General features: G+C 54.9%; 7 protein-coding genes across 8 annotated transcripts; 3 read left to right on the forward strand and 4 right to left on the reverse strand.

The window, feature by feature from the left end:
• Positions 1 to 1,388: 1,388 nt before the first annotated feature.
• IUM83_08230 (uncharacterized protein) lies at positions 1,389 to 2,815 on the forward strand (the record flags this gene model as incomplete). The annotated part of the gene is made up of 3 exons (XM_067932591.1): positions 1,389 to 1,604; positions 1,687 to 1,817; positions 2,791 to 2,815. The coding sequence occupies 3 exons, from the start codon at positions 1,389 to 1,391 to the stop codon at positions 2,813 to 2,815; spliced, it is 372 nt and encodes a 123-aa protein (XP_067790123.1).
• Positions 2,816 to 3,051: 236 nt separating this feature from the next.
• On the forward strand, positions 3,052 to 4,815 carry IUM83_08231 (uncharacterized protein; the record flags this gene model as incomplete). The annotated part of the gene is made up of 8 exons (XM_067932592.1): positions 3,052 to 3,102; positions 3,157 to 3,209; positions 3,277 to 3,351; positions 3,424 to 3,483; positions 3,985 to 4,058; positions 4,131 to 4,330; positions 4,391 to 4,570; positions 4,636 to 4,815. The coding sequence occupies 8 exons, from the start codon at positions 3,052 to 3,054 to the stop codon at positions 4,813 to 4,815; spliced, it is 873 nt and encodes a 290-aa protein (XP_067790122.1).
• Positions 4,816 to 4,879: 64 nt separating this feature from the next.
• IUM83_08232 (putative U3 small nucleolar RNA-associated protein) lies at positions 4,880 to 5,632 on the reverse strand (the record flags this gene model as incomplete). The annotated part of the gene is made up of 1 exon (XM_067932593.1): positions 4,880 to 5,632. The coding sequence occupies one exon, from the start codon at positions 5,630 to 5,632 to the stop codon at positions 4,880 to 4,882; it is 753 nt and encodes a 250-aa protein (XP_067789936.1).
• Positions 5,633 to 5,875: 243 nt separating this feature from the next.
• Positions 5,876 to 10,003, reverse strand: IUM83_08233 (ABC transporter G family member 31; the record flags this gene model as incomplete). Of its 2 annotated transcripts, none has more annotated exons than XM_067932594.1 (2): positions 5,876 to 8,482; positions 9,038 to 10,003. In XM_067932594.1, 2 exons carry the CDS (start codon positions 10,001 to 10,003, stop codon positions 5,876 to 5,878), a joined length of 3,573 nt encoding a protein of 1,190 aa, XP_067790125.1. The 2 variants fall into 2 exon arrangements, with proteins under 2 accessions (XP_067790125.1, XP_067790124.1); XM_067932595.1 differs by having other exon boundaries at positions 5,876 to 8,660; positions 9,003 to 10,003.
• Positions 10,004 to 10,677: 674 nt separating this feature from the next.
• Positions 10,678 to 12,100, forward strand: IUM83_08234 (Hypoxia-inducible factor 1-alpha inhibitor; the record flags this gene model as incomplete). The annotated part of the gene is made up of 2 exons (XM_067932596.1): positions 10,678 to 11,184; positions 11,258 to 12,100. The coding sequence occupies 2 exons, from the start codon at positions 10,678 to 10,680 to the stop codon at positions 12,098 to 12,100; spliced, it is 1,350 nt and encodes a 449-aa protein (XP_067789935.1).
• Positions 12,101 to 12,262: 162 nt separating this feature from the next.
• On the reverse strand, positions 12,263 to 12,673 carry IUM83_08235 (Glycoside hydrolase family 17-like protein; the record flags this gene model as incomplete). Its single annotated transcript, XM_067932597.1, has 1 exon — positions 12,263 to 12,673. One exon carries the CDS (start codon positions 12,671 to 12,673, stop codon positions 12,263 to 12,265), a length of 411 nt encoding a protein of 136 aa, XP_067790119.1.
• A 987-nt stretch (positions 12,674 to 13,660) lies between these two features.
• Positions 13,661 to 16,237, reverse strand: IUM83_08236 (CMGC/MAPK protein kinase; the record flags this gene model as incomplete). Its single annotated transcript, XM_067932598.1, has 1 exon — positions 13,661 to 16,237. The coding sequence occupies one exon, from the start codon at positions 16,235 to 16,237 to the stop codon at positions 13,661 to 13,663; it is 2,577 nt and encodes an 858-aa protein (XP_067790121.1).
• Between the last annotated feature and the right edge of the window lie 2,240 nt (positions 16,238 to 18,477).

An 18,477-nucleotide genomic window follows, 5' to 3' on the forward strand; every position in this document is an offset into this window, starting at 1 on the left:
CGTCTTCCGCCTGAGGAGCCAAGACCTCTGCCCTGCCTCGCCGAGTTGAGAGTGAGGCGGCAGTTCATCGCGTATGCTCGCGCGAGCTTTCGACAGCTCTGGGCGCCACATCTCTTGGTTCAAGGTGAGCCCCCCATCTGTCACCGCGCTGCATGGACTGCGCGGCAACGTTGGTGACGCGTGCAATGGTGGGCCAGCCGGCGGCGAGCGCTCCATCAGCTGGTGTCCTTGCTTCTCCTTAAGATCTCAGCGGATGTGCTGCGAATGCAACAGCACTTGTAAGTTACAAAAGCCGTAAGGTTATAACAACAATATTTACGTTTTCGAAGACCATGATTGGCTGCTGCTCCAAAATCTGTCCAAATCCACTGTTTGGAGTGATTTTCAGAGTTGTAGTGCTGCCGGCTTCAACGTTCGAAGTACAGTGTACATGTAGCCCACTGTAGCAACACGATGATCATGCGTTGTGACTCGTCTACTCAGTACTACTGAGCCAGTAGATCGCGCTGGTCGACTGCAGGTGCTGCATGGCAGGCAGTACCTGGTGTGACAGTGGCGCTGCATCGTGAACACCAACCGAGTTGGCCATAAGCAAACGTATCCACTTCCACCTGGCCGCCCAGCGATGACTTATCCCGCCCTGCTTCCCGTCGTACAGGTGGTAGTGCCACCACCACCTGTACGATGCATGGGGCTCCACTACTAGTGGAGCCGTTGAGCTCGGCATGCATCGTGGCATCAAAGCGCCCCACCATCACGTTCTCAAGGAGAAGATCTGCCCAGGGCTCTCGACGCAAGTGTGTCGTGGCTGACGAGAGCCCCACGCTCCATGCTGTTCTCCGTCAGCGCGTGACGACGGCCCAAGGCAAGAGAAGATTCAAGCGATCTCTTCTCTCGCCTGCGGGTCACGGCACTGCAGGAGAACCGCGACTTTGTGTCACCAACGCGGATAAAGCGCCGACGGCTTCGACCAAAAAGCGTGGCTCGGTTTCACCCTGTTCTGTCTATGATGTGAACACGTCAGCGAGCAAACTTTTCAAACAGCAAAGCTCGTGCTCGGCGTCCGGCGTATGCACGCTGGAAACTGCTTCGGACACGGCCCCGCTCACTCGGTCACCGCCGCTCCTTGGCGCGGACTCAACAACAGAGCGCAGCTTCAAAAGTGATAAAAAGTAGCAGGCGCCATCACGCGTTCAGCAGGAGGCTGCAGCGGTGCATCTCCTAGGAGCGGCTTTCAGATGTGCCTGTGGGCTTGCTTCCCGGTCACGACAACTAGTGTAGTTAACGCAACGCTCCTTGTCATGCCAAGCTGGACTCGTATGTGTTTGTTTATTCGCAGCAATCGGTGGCAGTTTTCGGTAAACGACTCTTGAAGACCGACGGCGAGTATGGAGGCCTCGTGCTGTGGAGACTGTGGATCTCCGATATCATCGAAGACGGAGTTTTCGGTAGTCACCGAAGAGGAGCAGTGCACCGATGGTGTACGCGAGCGGAAGTTGCTCCACTGGGTCAACTCGCTTCCGCTCACCAAGTGCTTGCTGGTCGAGGAGCTGCGTGATTTGCGCTTTGGAGACGTGTTGTCGGAGGTTGTGCAGTGGCTGCAGGTGCGGAGCTGGTAGTTTTCGTACGCGTTGGGTTCCTACTGACGACCAACTTGGTTTCGTGTATGATGTTGACGTTCGAAAGAATGAAGCAGAAACAGCTTCGGAGGTATCAGTTGAGGACGATTCGTTTGCCAACGATGCGATTGTAGAGCGTCTCCGTCGAGTTGTCCAATTTGCTGCAAGTGAGTGTCGAAGCCAGGATGAAGGCGCGATGTACGTGGTCAACCACGCTGACTGTGTGAAGCAGGTGGTGGAGGGGCAAAGTGACGCCATTTGCGCAGTGCTCACCGTGTTGAAGAGACTCAGCATTCAGCGGATACAGGATTCGAGAAAAAATGACAGAGATGCACTCCAACGTCGCCGTGTCCAGGAAGAGATGATTAAGTACTCACTGGAGCAGCCTCGATCGCCTCCTAGAATAATTGACGAGACTGTTGAATCGAAACAAGAGGCCAAGCGCGTTCCCTCGTCTCGAGCTCGGCCTCGCACCCGCCCAAACACAGCCAAAACTGCCCAAAGCGAACGATCACTGCCAGCTAAGTCAAAAGTTCCAAGGCTATCTACCAAAACCCCGGCTGCTGTGAAGAGGAAATCTCGTACTCACCATCTTTCCAACCCAGGGTCCTGTGCAAAAATCACCACCGAGAAGGAGAAGATCTCTAATCAGTCCGACATCTTTCACGACGACAAAGGGCTTCGAGTGTTTGGGATGTTGGATCCGACACCAAAACCGCTACTGCCTGGAGCGAACTCACATGCTGATAATCAGGGCGAGGACGCTCTTGCGATGAAGTTTTGCACGTGGGCGCAGCAAACGTTGCAAATTGAGATGCCTCTGATGCAAATTTTCGTGAAGCGGGCACAGAACTGGAAGTTGACTTCGCCTAGACGAGTTCGACAAGTATTTGCGAATGGCGTTCTGCTGTGCCGTATTGCTTTCGCTATCCTTCAACAATACGGCGAGCTATTAAAACAGAGCGGTCAAGAGGCTAAGATACTACATTTCGATGGTCTTGAAGCCATAGCCGACCCTCGAACGCCTATTGACAGGCGGCACAACTTGGCATTAGCTGGAGCCATTTTTGAAGTCTTTGGGGTACCGACTAAAATCGTTGCCTCCTTTGAAAGCTTGCAGTGTCCGGGGAAGTTATGCTCATCTAAAGCGTTATGGGGTGCTTTGAATAAGGTCTCGCAACGAGTTCGAGGGCTAGCTCACGTCGCTGGTGTCTCGAGTACTTACGATGCTGTGAAATCGAACGTCGCCAAAAGTTTAACTATCGATAATAACGTTAGAGGGACTAGTCAACATGTCGAGGGAGTTGTTGGTACCAGTCCTACGCGCGTGCAGATAGCTCAAGCCAAAGAAAGGAAACCCGCAGTGGTAGATTCTTCACTTGCCGAGTGTGCGCCGTTGAAACGAAACCTGCCGTATATCACAAGTGAGCAGATGCATGTAGTGAACGAGTGGCTAACGCTTGTCGGATTCGATCCGAAGAAAGTAAGATTGTTTTGTTATTTAGACTGATCTGTTGAGTCGGCTAACAAAGTGTAGGCTGCAAGTTGTGGTGTCTTGCAGGATTCGATGCGCAATGGTTCTCTGCTCTGGTAGCTAACTGCCCATTTACTGTTTTGAATTGGAACATCCATGTGTCTAATGACGTGTTGCTTGTAGTGTTTTATTGACTCAAGTTCTAAAGTGCACGTCGTTTCCGTTTTTCAAAACTCCTCGAACATTGACAGAAATGCGGTAGGCAAATTATGTGATCTAGGGCAGGGCACTTTTCGCTGATCGACCCCACCTGTTCACTATCTGAAATAGGGAAAATATTTCCAAGGCTGTTGAAAAGCTTGGCGAGCTACCACGCGAGCAGATTCCCCGGTGCTATTTGTCTCCATCCGCAGAGCAAGCTGTCCTCATTGGTGATCGACAAGTCAACTACGGGATTTTGTGGCACCTCTGGCAAGTATTTCGCGAGAGTCATAAAACTGCTTCACCTGCTGCCAGCGCGGATAATGAATCCACGACGAAACATCCGCGACCTAAGGAGAAGAGGAAGTTAGAAACTAAGGTATCACGTCTGGTACATCCTTCTCCGTTGCTGTTGGACATCCCCGCTGTGACCTTGGCTGGACAGGGAAAACTCGCGGGGAAAGCTGATCAAGGAACGTCAATTCAGATTAAACTTCACGAAAGCTTTGCTCGCCGTCTTGCGTGGAGCAAACATGATCCACAGTATGATGACAACGACGACGATCTGTTTACTGTACCAAAGGCACCCTTTTCAAGCCCAGTATACAGCGAACAATTTTACCCGGAAACGCCCAGGACTCACGAGTACGATTTGGACATGGATATATTACCTGTTCGCACCGACTTTAGAACTGTGGCGGTGGTTCCAAGCAAACTGGATCAAGAGTTGCGAGCACCAAGCATCGCGCTATCAGAATTATCGGGTGCGTGCCTACTTGAGCACTCAGCACATGTACACCAGTACTAAGCGTACTAACGAGTTTGTGCAAGATAAGATATATCCCCGTTACCAACTGCAGACCCCACAAAGACGACTGGCCCAAGCAGCAGTGGACATGTGATTGAGCCTTCACCAACCAAGTCCCCAACAGCCCAAACATACTTGACATCAACGCTACCGCGAGAACCTGTCGAGGAGATATTATCGTGGCTGAAACGTTTGGACATCAACCTCAAGAACGCCTCCGCGCTCCAGGTAAGAACGCAAAGCACACTGCCCATTCCTTTCATACTCACGTTATTCTTGACTGTACAGGATCCATCTGCGACGCTGAGGGAATTCCAGTCCGGTGTGCTGCTGTGCTGTATCGTCGAGAAAGTGGAGTTCATGCGCAGCATCCCCGGCATCACGCGGCCGTCCGGCAAGCAGCCGCTCAGCAAAGCCAGCTCGCTGCACAACATCACCAAAGCGCTGGCCATCCTCCAGCAGAAGAAGGTTTGCCGTCTGCATTCTCCGTTCCCGATCCTGCACCTCGTAACAACCCCTCTGTCTTCCCACAGACAATGCCGCTCCACCTTCTCCGTCGCGCCGCCGGCATCTACGCCGGGGACCGCGGCGTCATCCTGCAGCTCCTGCTCCAAATCCGGAAGGCGTACGGCCACCACCACGCTCCGCGTCGACGACACCGACACCAGCAGCAGCAGCAGCAGCAGCAGCAATCGCACTCTTCCGCAGCATAACCCCCTAACAACAATAAATGCATGTATGAAATCAATAGGCTCTACTGTGTACCCCGCTTGCTCTCTACTTCTGCCGCTGCTGCTTCCAGCGGTACACGGCGGGCATGCCGTCCTGGGCGGCCTTGACCTTCCTCTTGCGGCCCTTGGCCTGCACCTTGCGCTCCAGGTCGAGCTTGGCGCTCATGCGGCCGATCTTGTTGGCGCGCGCCAGGCGGTCGCGCATCTCGCGGTACATGGCGTCCTTCTCCACCTGCGCCTTGTGCCTCTGCTTGGGGTTGGCGGCCAGGTCGGGGAGCTCGGCCGTCTGCAGGTCCTTGGTGCGCAGGCGGTTGAAGGCGCGGTCCACGAGCTCGGGCGCCGTGTCGAAGTGCGCGGCCGCGTCGAATTCCTCCAGCTGCGCCTCGTCCTCCACGAAGACTGTGTGCTGGTTGCCCTTGGGCGCGTCCACGAAGTGCAGCCCGCGGTTGAGCTTCTCGGCCTTGCGCAGGTCGACGGCGCGCTTCATGTGCAGGTAGGCCAGGTCCTGCGTCTTGAGCGCACGCAGCGCCTCCGAGCCCAGCTGCTTCGCGTGGTTGTGCGTGGACACGTGCACGCCGCCCTCGGTGCGCGCGTCCGCCATGCGCTGGTAGAACTCGTCCGGGTTGCGCAGCGCCGCCTTGAGCTGCAGCGTCTGCAGCCGCTTCTGCTTCTGGTTGTAGTCGCGCGCGCGCTTCACATAGTCCTTGTGCTTCTCCAGCAGACCCAGCTTGCGCCGCTCGCGCAGCTGCCCGCGCTCCTTGTGCTCGCGCCGCTTCACCACGTTGCGCAGCGACGACATGATCGATCGGCTGTGCAGCACTTGGTCTCTAACTGTGGAGATAAATGGCTGGAAGTGCTCTCGAATGGGTACCACGTACCATCCGTCCTTTTTTGCCAATGATACGTCGGGTCTCGCGCTTTTCGGCCAATGAATTATCTCTGACAGTTAATTTGATGTGACAGGAACCTATAGATTTTCGATTCATTTTAGTGACGTCGCGTTTGTGCTTTAGTGACGCTTGTTGAAGTTGTCCGTTACGGCCTACCGCTTCTGGTGGTTGAGGAACTGCAGCGCCGCGAGTGCGAGCACGCGGAAGACCACGGCGAAGACCAGCAGCGCCCCGAAGTTGCGCCCGACGTCGTCGCGCTGCATGTTGTAAGCGTCTTCGAGCAGCCCCTTGACCGTCGCGTTGCCGACTGTGAGCGGCGCGTCCTGTAGGGGCTGGCACCCGATCTCGGGGCCGACGTTGGTGTAGTCGCCCGTGCTTGCGTCCAGCTGCGGACTCGTGGAGCACTCGCCATACGTCAGCGTGGCGAGGATTGACATGGCGTAGCGCTGCGGGGTGATGGTGTAGAGCCACTGGTAGCCGGCGGAGATGGAGCTGCCTTGGGGATTGAACCCGACGAAGAGGAAGAAGACCGTGGAGACGACGGACCCGGCGAGCGACGCCATGACGATGTTCGGCAGCAGGAATGCGAGGAGGTGGCCCGAGTAAACGTCCACTAGAATCGAGAGCGACAGGGCGAGCCAGAAGAGAAGGAACTTGCCGAAGCCGGTAAACCCCATGAAGAGAAACAGGAGCGCCGAGATGATCAACCCCTTCGTGAAGACGTACGGGATCTCCACGAACGTTCCAGCAGTAAAATACGACAACGAGCTGTACGTCTGCGCAGACCTCTCGCGGTAGAAAGCTGCGCGATCGTTGAAAGCGAACGGGATTGAGCTGTTAAAGGACACGAACCCCTGGAACTGGAACGCGACGAAGATGATACCGAGACCCGAGGCTACTCCCTGGAACGAGGTCGTCGACAAACCCATGCCAACAAGCCCCAACACGATCAAACTTCCAAGCGCCACACCGAGTATTGTGAGACTATGTGCTGGAGACCGCCAGTACATGTAAAAAAAGCGATGGAGCAAGAACTTCAGTTGCACGACAGTGGATGCCGCGCGCTTGCGGCGGAAGGTCAAGACTGGGGCGTGAGGCGACGAACGCCCGACGCCGTCCTCCTCCAAAGTCGCATCCAGGTGTGATTTGAGAGTGCTCTTGTTAAATCGCTGCACGAAATCTTTGTCATCTCCTTCGGATACCCGGTTGTTGACACCGGCGCCGATACATTCGAGCATCCAGGTCGCAGGGTTGTAATTTTCGGGCAGCGGCTGCACACCTGGGATTCCCTCGAAATAGTCAACCAGCGTCTGGCAGGCTTCCCCAAGCTCGCCATAGTATACAGTCTCACCGCCACGCTTGAGCAATAGCAAATTGTCGAAAACGGAGAAGACCTCGTACGATGGTTGGTGAATCGTGCAGATAATTGTACGCCCAGAATTGGCGACTTTACGAATTCCGTCCATGATCATCTTGGCGAAGCGCGCATCCAGGCCACTCGTCGGTTCATCCAGAAAGAGAACACTCGGCTGGGCTGCTAGCTCCACACCGATTGTTAGTCTCTTTAATTGCTCCAGCGAACTGCCGCGTACCATGTGATCAGCCACATTCTCAAGACCCAGCAAATTCACGATTTCGTTCACAGAGTCGAGCTTGGTCCTCGCAGGAACGTCACTGTCTTGACGGAGAAAGGCACTGAAAGTGAGTGCCTCGCGGAATGTCGCCGTCTCCGAATGAATATCCGTCTGCTCACAGTATCCTGTGCACCGACGGATAGCAAGTTCCGTTGCCTCGTGGCCGTTGAGCATGATCGTACCCCTGATAGACCCGGTGTTCTTGCGACCAGCGATAACATCCAGGAGAGTTGTCTTGCCGGCACCTGACGAGCCCATGAGCGCTGTGATGGTCCCCGGACGTGCCACCCCGCTGATTCCTTTCAGCAAGTCGATGGACTCCGTCGGGTTGCTTGGGTTGGGCACAGAATACCACAGATCCTTGAACGCCACTGTTACAGGCACGAACGCGTTGGGAAATCCTGGAATTTCAATCGATACAGCTCTCCCCGATGAAGCCGAAGGTGTAGATCGACTGCTTTCCTTCGGAGTTGTTGCAAGCTGATAATGGTCAGCGTCTTCGTCGCTCGTCACTGCAGATCGAATCACTCTGAAATCTCCTTCATATCGCTTGTATTCGAGTGCGAGGTAGCTGAGTGCCGTGAATACGAGGATCAACCCGATGAGATAAACTATACCGAGGACCACCCACTCCTTCTGCGACGGAATGCTGTACACACTCAAGTAGTACTCGCCCATGGTCTTACCGAATTGTGCGCAATAGTCCACGTCCTCGTACGTGCACACGTCAAACGTTGGAGATCGGTACTGGTTCACGGCGAGTGCGCGGAAACCCCAGGCCATTGGGTTGAGCCAATAAAGCCAAATGAGGTAGTCTGGAATCTGGTCTCTAGTTACGATAAACCCCGCGAACACCAGTATGACTTGAAGAATTCCCAGGGCAAGCGGATTTGTAACGTAGATGTTCGGGGAAATTGCAGCGACGAAGAAGAAAATGAGAACAGCAGCCATCACGATGAGAAAGACGACGATCTCGTACACAATGAACCTCCCAGCGCTTGCCTCTAGACCACCAATCCAGTACAGGAAGGCCCCAAAAATGAAACTCTCTGGCAACGCCACTGGTACTTGGCTGATGACGTTCGCGAGCACGTACGCCGACGTCTGAAAAAAGTTCGCCGATCGCTGTTTGTAGAAGAGATCCCTCATCTCAATAAACATCGAGAGTTGTGAAGTCTGCTCAAAGAGCGGAAACATTCCCGAGATGAAAAGCACTCCGAGCACCAGTGGCACGTTTGTTGGTTTTGCGTCCATAAAAACTGTCCCTGTAACCAGCGCTGCCACGAGGACAAGAACAACTCGGCTGCGGAGCGTATTCACGTCACGCAGGGTGAGCTTGAGCTGCCTACTCGCGAGTGTATGTATGTTCGCCCAAACAGAGCGCTGGAACTGTGGCATCGAGTTGACATATTTGCTCCACGTGCCCGAACTCTCATCGTTGAGTGAAGTCGTCAATAGAGCAAGGTTTCCCCGGTGAGTGGTCGACGAGCGAAACATGTCCGCGAACTCGTTCACTAGGCGGGGAACCCTTGTCCCAGCAACCGGCGGGGATTCATAGGGATACTGCTGCGGAGTTCCGAGGTCAAGTAAGAAATCCGCGACGTCTCTATTTGGTGGACAACTGAGACCCAGCTCACGAAAATACCCCACAATCATCACGCGAGGTCCATAATACATCACCTCCCCCTCGTTCAGAAGGATAATGTCATCGAAGAGCGCAAACACGTCCGGGGATGGCTGCAACAGCGAAATCACCATAGTCTTGCCAAGGCTTCGTGCGATGGAGCGTTGCGTGTGAACGATGTCGAAAGTTGCAGCGCTGTCAAGCCCCGTGCTGACTTCGTCCATGAACACAGCACGCTGCATCCCGAGGACCATTTCCCCTGTCGTCACGCGCTTCTTCTCCCCACCTGATACGCCACGCACCATGCCACCTCCAACAATCGTATCCCAGCAGTTCTGTAAACCAAGCTGCCTCTTGATCACCTCGGGGTAGTTCTCAAACATGTCGATAGCAGACTTCAGTGCCTGTTGACTCGAGTGGCCCACATCTTGTCCCAGCAGCACCGTAGCGTGTCGTTGAACGTCGTTACCATTATCAGCGCTGAAGGCATGCGCGAACGACAGCGTTTCCTTCACTGATAGAAGCGGGAAATGAAGATCGTTTTGAGGAACATACGCCGCTAGCTGTGGTAGCTTCTTGGCGACAAGATGCTGAGGCACGCCGTTGTACGTGATGTCACCAGCTAACCGCACATGATCTCCAAGTCGCCCGCTCAAGGCCTTCAGAAGTGTCGACTTTCCCGACCCCGGCTGTCCAAGGACCAATGTCATCGTTCCGGGGCGCAACATACCACTCACTCCATTGAGAATGACACGTTGCTCCATCTTCCTCGAGGAGACGAGGTTCACAGCTACGTGCTTGAGTGTGTTCCAAAGCGATGGAAGCTCCGGAGAGCCTTGGTCGCCTCGCTGCGACTTCACCGCAGCTGCCTTGCACGACACCGAGAGATCCAAGAAGCGCATTTCAAGATGAGGTTGCGAACGGCCAAACGCTTCTTCCAGTTTGCCCGCGACGGACTCGTAGAAGACTTGGGCTTCCGTAGTAGCCGTGGACTGGCCAGACTCGGGATCCTCGAGTCTCATGGCTGGAGAACGAACGGGTAGTTTGCTTCGGGGTGCTGCCTGCTGGGCTGAAGGCAAATTGCAAAGTGAGTTCCTGACTCATCGCGTCACAGTTTTTCGGGGTCGGTCAATTGGCCGTATGCGTGTGGCAAGCTTATAGGCAGGGATCTCTTGTTAAATGGACGTTGTTCACGTGGGATTGCATCATTCCAGCAATGATGCAATCTCCGATTTCGTAATGCCGGGCACAGATTGCCTACACAAGATGACGGAGACACCGGTGTCGATGCAACAAGTTGGGCCAGACTCATCTGCGAAGATCGACTGTTGCCCCACAAGCCGCCGCGACGCGATGAGATCTCTCCGCCCCCCACTCCACTGGAAGGGGGCGGGGGGGGGGAGATCTCCACCGACATCATCATCAACGTCATCTTCTCCCCAATACCGTACACAGGATCGTCGTCATTTAGTCTCCATAATCAGCGATGACCACCACTCACGCCTAATGACAACAACCCTGACCGCCGGTATTCGTTGATGGATGGCTTCATCGATTGCATTTGCTGTTTTGGTGGTCAACCAAGTCGAAGTTCATCTGTACTTGGTGTACACCACACAAATTTATCCATACAAACGCCAAGTCAAATTCTCAGCTGCAGCGCCATTATCATTTTTCCCACAACGCAACACACTTGATGTCCAAGTCGGGGACTGCCGCCCAGCTGCGCGCCACGGCGTTCCTGCGCCGCGGCGCCTGGGAGCTGCGCCAGGGCAAATGCAGCGGATCTGCGGCTGCCGTCCTGCTGCTGTCCGGGCTGGCGGTCCTGGCTCTGGTGGCGTGGGTCTCGCCTCCGCTCGAGGTGGCGACGTTGTCGTCGCAGCTCTCGAACCTCCGGCCGCAGTCCCACGCCGGCGGTGACGAGAACCCGCTGCGCTGGGGGGCCGGGGACAGTGCCGTCATCATCAAGGGGCAGAAACTGCAGCGGTCCCTGCCCTTCCAGTACCCGGACGGCACCGCAAACAAGTTCCAGTGCGACCTGCCGTCGCTGCGGTACGAGTGCGACCTGAACGCAGAGGAAGGCTGCAAAGCATACCCGCAACTGTTCCCGTCGGCCGCGCTGTTCGACAATTGGAAACCGGAGGACACGCAATTGCCTCGTGCATTTTACGATAGTATTTGCCACTTTAACGTTTCTGACCCGGTGAGTGTTATTGACAAAAAGTGGTTGCGTTATGGGGAAAGAGTTATTGACTTTTGGTATTTGGGTATTGTAGTACGAGTTTCGACTGGCTCAGATGTTCCGGGAGATGGAGGTGCCGTTTGTGACGTACGGCGTGCCGGAGCTGACTGCGGCGACGGAGCTGTGGACGGACGAGTACTTGACCGAGAAGCTTAGTGCCACGGCGTATTACAAGGTCCATGTGACCAACGATACCCACTTCATGTACTATATGAAGAGCAATCAGGTCGCAGGCCAGAAGGACCCGTACGAGTCGCGCTGGATGACATACCCGCAGTTCGTGAAGGCAGTCAATGATGTCAAGCTGCCTGAGGAGCTTGGGGAGCCGCACGAGTACTACTACTTCATGCTGAAGAAGAAGGACTTTTCGAACCGAGCAGCGTTCATCTACGATGATCTCCGATTCCTGAGCGCGGTGGAAACGGGGCACGACACGCGATTCGGCGACCTTTATATTCGCGATATTTCTATCGCCAAGAAGCATGGTATGCGCTGCCGTCTTGGGATGCGAGGTATCATTGCTGAGGGCCACATTGACGGTGGGTTCAACCACATCTCCATGATTCGTGGAACCAAGCGCTATGTGATCTCGCCGCCGAGTTCGTGCAAGTGCCTAGGTCTTATGACCACGGGCCAGTCTGCGCGTCACACGACGTTCAACTGGTCAGACACGAGTGCCCTGCCCGAGACTGCACGCAATTGCCCAGCAGCGGAGGTGGCGCTCACGGCCGGCGAAGTGCTGTATCTGCCGTCGTTCTGGTATCACCACATCGTCTCCTTGGACACGAGCATCCAGTGCAACCTACGTTCCGGCGACGCTATTCGTGATGACATGAAGCAGTTCCTTATGGCGTGCGGCTTCGGTCGGGGCCGTTGAGTTCTTTGACAAGAAAATGTCATGAAATTTTGAACGTGTAATGTATTTGTGTGAATGCTACTAAGTATTGTAGTGTCGGTGGTCTATCAGAACGATTCAAGTACTCGATGCACGTCGAAACTCAGCAAGGTTGGCAACAACACATCCATACAGTATATGTCACTAACTCTGGTTCTGGTTCTGGTTCTGAGCCGTCACCGTTCCTGCAGAGTTGGACGCGGCGGCAATGCCAAACTTGGGCACCGAGTCCGATGTGAGGAGGCCGTACGACCTCTCGTACGTGTTGGTCTTGTATGGCGTGTCGAATGCTTGGAAGTAAAACGCCTCGCTTTTGGATTTGCTCCACGACTTGTAGTCGCCGAAGAACGCCTCCTGGCCTTTCGAGCTGCCGGTGTTGCCCGAAAGCTCTCCGTCCGAGGGCCATCCCGTCTCCGTCAGCAACAGCTTGTCGGCGAAGTTTGCCTCCATGACCTTCCACTGATTGTCGAGCACGTCGATGGCGTTGTCCGCAGTAGTCCCCGGGGTGAAGTACGGGTGGATGTTGACGCCCAGCACATCGCAAGCATCCACCAGATCCGACCAACCCGAGATGCCAGAGTAGTTGATGACCTCGGTGTTGCGCTGCACCGTGCCAACCTTCACCGTGACTGGTACGAGCGATCTGATTTTCTTGATGAAGTTGATCATGTCGTATGGAACAGCGTACGCGCCTGCGAGATTTTCGTTTCCGACAAAGATGTAGCGCACGCCACCACTGAGGGCGGCCGTAAGGGCAGCATCCATCTGGTCCACGCAGTCGGAGTCTGGGTACGGCACGCCCAGCGCTGCTGTCATGTTGTGTGCTGTGATGGCCTGACCCAAGTTCACGTTGCCGAACTTGGAAATGTATGTGCGGACTATGGTGAAGCCTTGGTTTTTGATGGCGTCCATGTCTTGGCCAACGCTGTCGACGTCCATAGTGCCGGAGGAAGCGTGATTCGGGTCGTAGCAGACGCCGTTGGCGCTCACTTGAGCGGCGAACATCGCGGCGGCAGCGAAAATCGGAGCGAAGAACTTCATGGTCTTGGAATCGGTATGCTTGCCTGGTTGAGAGCAAATCGAGAAGTGGCCATGGTGAGCAGCTCCGGCCCCAAATGAAAGCGGGTATCCAGCGGTGGCGTGCTCGTAACAGCTCGAATTTGAAAAGAGCGCGCTGCCTCCTTCTTCCCGCCTTTGGTCGCACAGGCATCGCGCACGCGTGGAACGAGCTTGATGCATCTGAAAGTTTCATTGAAACCGTCGTCACCATGCAAAACGGACCATAGAGCCACCAGCGAACAGCGCAAACCGCACAACAACGCGATGCTATCTGCCGCCAACGACGGCGAAAGCCGCTTTCGAACTCGGTGTCACACAGGACAGGCGTTGTTAGCGCGAGTGCCCGTGGAGGCACGCGAGTGTCCAGTCCGAATACCAATAACCAATGCGCGTGTCAGACCGAGTGATTTCGGGGCAATTAGGCTGAACACGCAGCCATGCATCTGGTGAAGTATGCTTTGTTACTATTGAATTATTTTACTACTAACTTGCCGACGCAGTCATTCCCATCCGGAAGAACCGACTAGCGGCGGCGCCCAATGGCAGCGGTGCGATCGAGGTCGGCACTGGCGGGTGGAACTGCTCGATGTCTTCGCACAGCAAGTTGATCAGCGCGTCCTTGGACAGCTGATCGTCTGGTAGATCGAACGAAAAGTCGAACGAACTCGACACCACGAGGTCATTTTCGTCGAAGAAAGTGGCCAGGTACGGGTGTCGAAGCGCGGTGTCCACCGAAATACGCTTCTCCGGGTTGAAGAGCAGCATCTTGCTCAGTAGATCGATAGCCTCCGAGCTCACTGCATTCTCAGTGCCGCTGCCAGCAAACACGTCATGCCATTTCTTCGGCTTGGAAATCGCGAGCTTTGTGAGGAAGCGCAGCGCCTTAGTGTTCTTCACAAACCCAATGTCCTCTTGCTTTGGGGTGCCCAGGAACTTGATGATAAGCTTAAGCTGGTGCAAATAGTCGTTTCCGGGGAACAGCGGCTCACGCAGTAGCATTTCCGCAAATATGCAACCCACCGCCCACACATCGATGGCTGTAGTGTAGTGCAGGCAGTTCAACATGATCTCTGGTGCGCGATACCACCGCGTGACCACGTACTCGGTTAGCTCGCCTGGCTGTAGTAGTTCCTCTTGTCCGCCAACCCCTCCACGAGCGAGGCCAAAGTCGCAAACCTTGAGGTCACAGTTTGCGTTCAACAGAATATTGCTGGGCTTCATATCGCGGTGTAGCACGCCGGCCGAATGAATGTGGTGCAGCGCGCAAAGCATTTGGTACAAAAAGTACTTGACGTGGTCGTCCGACATAGGTTGCATGGAGTAAATAACTTGGTGCAGGTCGGTCTCCATGAGTTCTGTGATGATATACATGTCATCAAATTGTTTGCGAGAAGGAGGGGGCGACAGATCCAGCAGCCGCGTTATGTTCTTGTGGCTGAAGTGGCCTAGCAGCCGAACCTCACGTAAAATCCTCTTTGCATCCACCAGGTCCTCGAAGATGTTGGTGATCTTCTTAACGGCCAAGTTCTCACCACCGTTCACTACGTCTTTCACTGCGATAACCGCCCCGTAAGCTCCGTTACCAATAGGCTTGACTAGCTGATAGCGAGTATCCAGGGTGAAAACTTGTCCGTTTGCGTTGAACGAATGTGTCTGCGGACGCAGCATCGGGAGTAGACCAGAGCTGCTAGTGGTGGCGCCAAAAGCAGCGCGAGGGAGACGACCGCGTCCGTTTGCTACTGACGACCTTGAGCTCGCTTTCGTGTACTCGTCCTCCAGGCCCACACTTTGGTAGGCAGAAACACCTCTGCCTGCCAAAACTGCACTTTTGTACGGAGCCACCGAACTCTGTGTGGCGAGGTCACCAGCCAGAGAATCCTCTTCGGAGTCGTCTTCTCCCTGGTTGTCCTCCTGGTTGTTTCTTCCCTTTTCGTCAGCAGCGTTATTGTCCATGTCCAGGCCCTGTGAGTTGGACGACCCACTCGATCGATACTCCGGCGTGCAGCAATACTCCACAGCTCCGCGCGGCGGCAGCTCTTCATCCCCTATAGCTGGAACAACTCTGTCATGGCAGCGTTCATCAGCGGGCAGTTTCGTCTCCTCCTCTTCATCCCCGGCATCTTTTCTCGCGGCTCGGATCTCCTCGGCGGGGATGTCTCCTTCATAGTGGTTATTGTTGCTGCACTCGCTATTGGTGAAGCTGATGCCGCTCAAGTTGTGGTCGCGGTCCCTGGTCACCAGGACACTCGACCGCCGGCCTTCGTCTCCGAACATGGGCACGATCTTGGCCGGCTCCGTGACGGGGTCCCACGCGGCCGCGTCTCCGCGCAGGAGTTGCGTCTCCTCGTCCTGCACCGCCAGCCTGGCGATGCACGAGCTGAGCGTCTGCAGCCACTTGGCGAGCGTCTTCTCGTCCGCCGCCGCGAGGCGCAGCAGCTGGGACGTGCTCTCCTCTCTGTCGTCTTCGTTCCGAGGGCCCGGGACCTCCACGCGCTGGGCCGCCGTCGCCAGCTGCAGCTCCAGCGCGTGCTTGACCTGTCGGTGCGTGCGCAGGTCCGTGACCGCGTCGCGCGCGGACAGCGTGACGACGGCCACGAGGCGGCCGGGCCGTCTGGTCTCCGGCAGGAAGCGGAACTGGCGGAGCGTGAACGCGAGCGCGTCGCCGGCTGCTGTCGCCTGCTCCAGCACGAAGTAGCAGGGCTTGGAGCGCCAGTAGCGCTGCGCCGCCAGCTCCGTGAGCACGCCCTCCAGCAGCACCAGCGCGGCGTCGGCGGGCGGCGTGCGCGGCCGGCTCTTGCGCTGCAGGCTGAGCGAGCGCAGCAGCGCGCGCATGGGCGAGTCTACGTGTGCCTTGCTCTCCTCCTCCTCGCCGTACAGCGAGCGGCTCAGCGGCCGCGGCGCGGCGGGCGAGCGCTGCTGCTCCTTGCGCCGGAACAGGCGCGCCAGCAGCGTCTGCGAGCGCAGGCCGGCCGCGCCGCCGCTGCCCGGGCGCGCGGGCACGGGGGACGACGCGCGGCGCAGCAGCGAGGACGGCGCCGAGGACGGGGGCGTCGGCGTCATGCGGGATGGCGGGGGCTGAAGTGACGGCAACTATGCGGAGGTGAGGATCTCCTCGAAGAGGCGCCTACTGGCCCCTTCTATATTTAGCCAGCTCATCCTACAACCAAGACTCGACCAATGAAAGCGCATCTACGATGCCACGTTATCGGGATGTGTAGGTTGGGGTGATTCATCCCAGTGTTGGAAAAACCAGTGGTTGCACGCTGTTTTTTTCCTTCTTGTTCCTTGACTATCGTAGGTAATACAATACATGTCGTGTAATAGGGGGGGGGGTCAGAATTGGGTTGACTCGGGAAAACGTAAGTTTGGGTAGCAGTCGACTGGGCGCCCTCTCTCTAATTGGATAAAAATTGATCGGTGAGTGTGAGGCCAAAGTCGGGCAAGGGGTTATAGTTATCTATGTATCTGTTGCTGCTTGTTTCTTTTCCTAGGATCCGCAAGCGCTTGAAATGTAGGCGCTGCAAGTGACGTCAATCGCAGACCTGGAGGACACTCTGCAACATGAGAGATCGGACTTGTCGTCTGTTGTGAAGACGATGGTTGCAACACGATCGCTGACGGCAATGAAGATACCTCCAACAGTATTGCCGTTAGTATGGGCTGGAGCATGCCTCACGTACACGTTTCTGGCGCGCGCGCGCCGGGAACGCCGCCAGGCTCGCGAGTAGCCTGCGACTCCACTGGGGGCTGTTCATGGACCGGGGAACTTGGTGGTGTGCTGCCGTGGGCAACTTTAGATCGCTTTCGGGGCTTGAATGGCAAGGCTCGTGTCCGCGTGGGCTCTGCTTCACGTACCAGCCTCAGTACGGTGGTAAGCTTAATCTGGGTTGTTCTACGCTTGCGTTTGCTGGGCGTTAATTTTAATACCTCGAAGCCCATGTTGAACAGAGTCATCGCGTGCAATTCATCACGAATACTTGGCTTCGATGGGTTCAGTTTTGCTTCGATGTCGTTGATGATATGCCTCATCAACATCGACCATTCTGATAAAGTTGCTTTTCTTTCGAGTGTCCAGGTCGTCAGATGCAATACTTCTGTGTGGAGGATAGCCACGCCGGGCATCGCCAAACCGCCATAGCTGCCACGCTCCAAGTGGGTCACTACTAGGAAAATCAAACTCTTCAGGCAGCTTGTGAAATCGCCCACACCCTGAATAATATGAACGCAATGAGGTAGATGTAGAATCTACCGGCTGGGGTGATTGAGTACGTTCTAGGCTCACGGAATCTAATAGCGATCGAATTTCTTCTCGTAGAAGCTCTCGCGTAATATTGCCAGCAGCTACACCTTTTTCTCAAGTACTTTTTCCACACGCTGCTCAAGATCATCGGGAAACGCAATCACCTTTTGCTGATTATCCAATTTCTTATAAAGTTCAATATGCGGGAGTATTCCGCTTGCTTCCATCCATTTCGAGTCTCCGCTTTCAAGCTGCGACCGTAGCTCGACGAGAACAGACGGATTCGTGAAAATAGTCGAAGACAAAAGTGGGTGGTTGATAGGAAGATTGCCTAGCAAGAACTCAGCGTGATAAACTAGCGATGCGAGGCACAAACGTAAGATGCCGTGTAAATTCAATTCGCTAACAAGCCCTGGAAACATTGCTGCAATAGCTGCCTTAACTACGCCATCAGAATTTATCGATGAAATACGGAGGCAGGAATGCGAACTTAGAATCATTTACAGGAAGTCCGGCAACCACGCGCCCTAAAACCTGGTCTCCAGCGGCCTCGTAACGGAAGTACCTATCTTGAACTCCACCAAGTGACCAACCACACCGAAAGCATACACTAACAATGGACGGGCCTCCCGTGCTACCACCACACGCAAATGGTGCGACCCTCTTTCTTACTGAGTGTGTAACGGGGTTACACCTACAAGCCACTTGTGATTTTAACAGATAAGATATCTGTTAAAAGTTTTAGATACTTCCTCACCTTGGTGTAAGTCACACTAATGGATACATTGAAGTGGGCCACCACAATGAGTGGTCCTCACCTACCCAAAGATCCTATTGCTAGAAAGAAGCACCTTTCTAGCAATTAGAGACGCGCATATTGGCGGGGCTCTGACATCCAGTCGCTATCAAAACCTTACATAGATGATAAACAGTTTTAGCAGTTTTAGAAGGAAGATCAATTTACAAACAATACAGTTCTCATTTTACCTAATCTAAGTCACTTGGAGTCTTATCTGATTTAAATTATATTTGTGTATTCAAATATAATTAACCTAAGTAA

Source organism: Phytophthora cinnamomi (assembly GCF_018691715.1).
Source record: "Phytophthora cinnamomi strain GKB4 chromosome Unknown Contig49, whole genome shotgun sequence".
In the NCBI taxonomy this organism is placed as follows: domain Eukaryota; phylum Oomycota; class Peronosporomycetes; order Peronosporales; family Peronosporaceae; genus Phytophthora; species Phytophthora cinnamomi.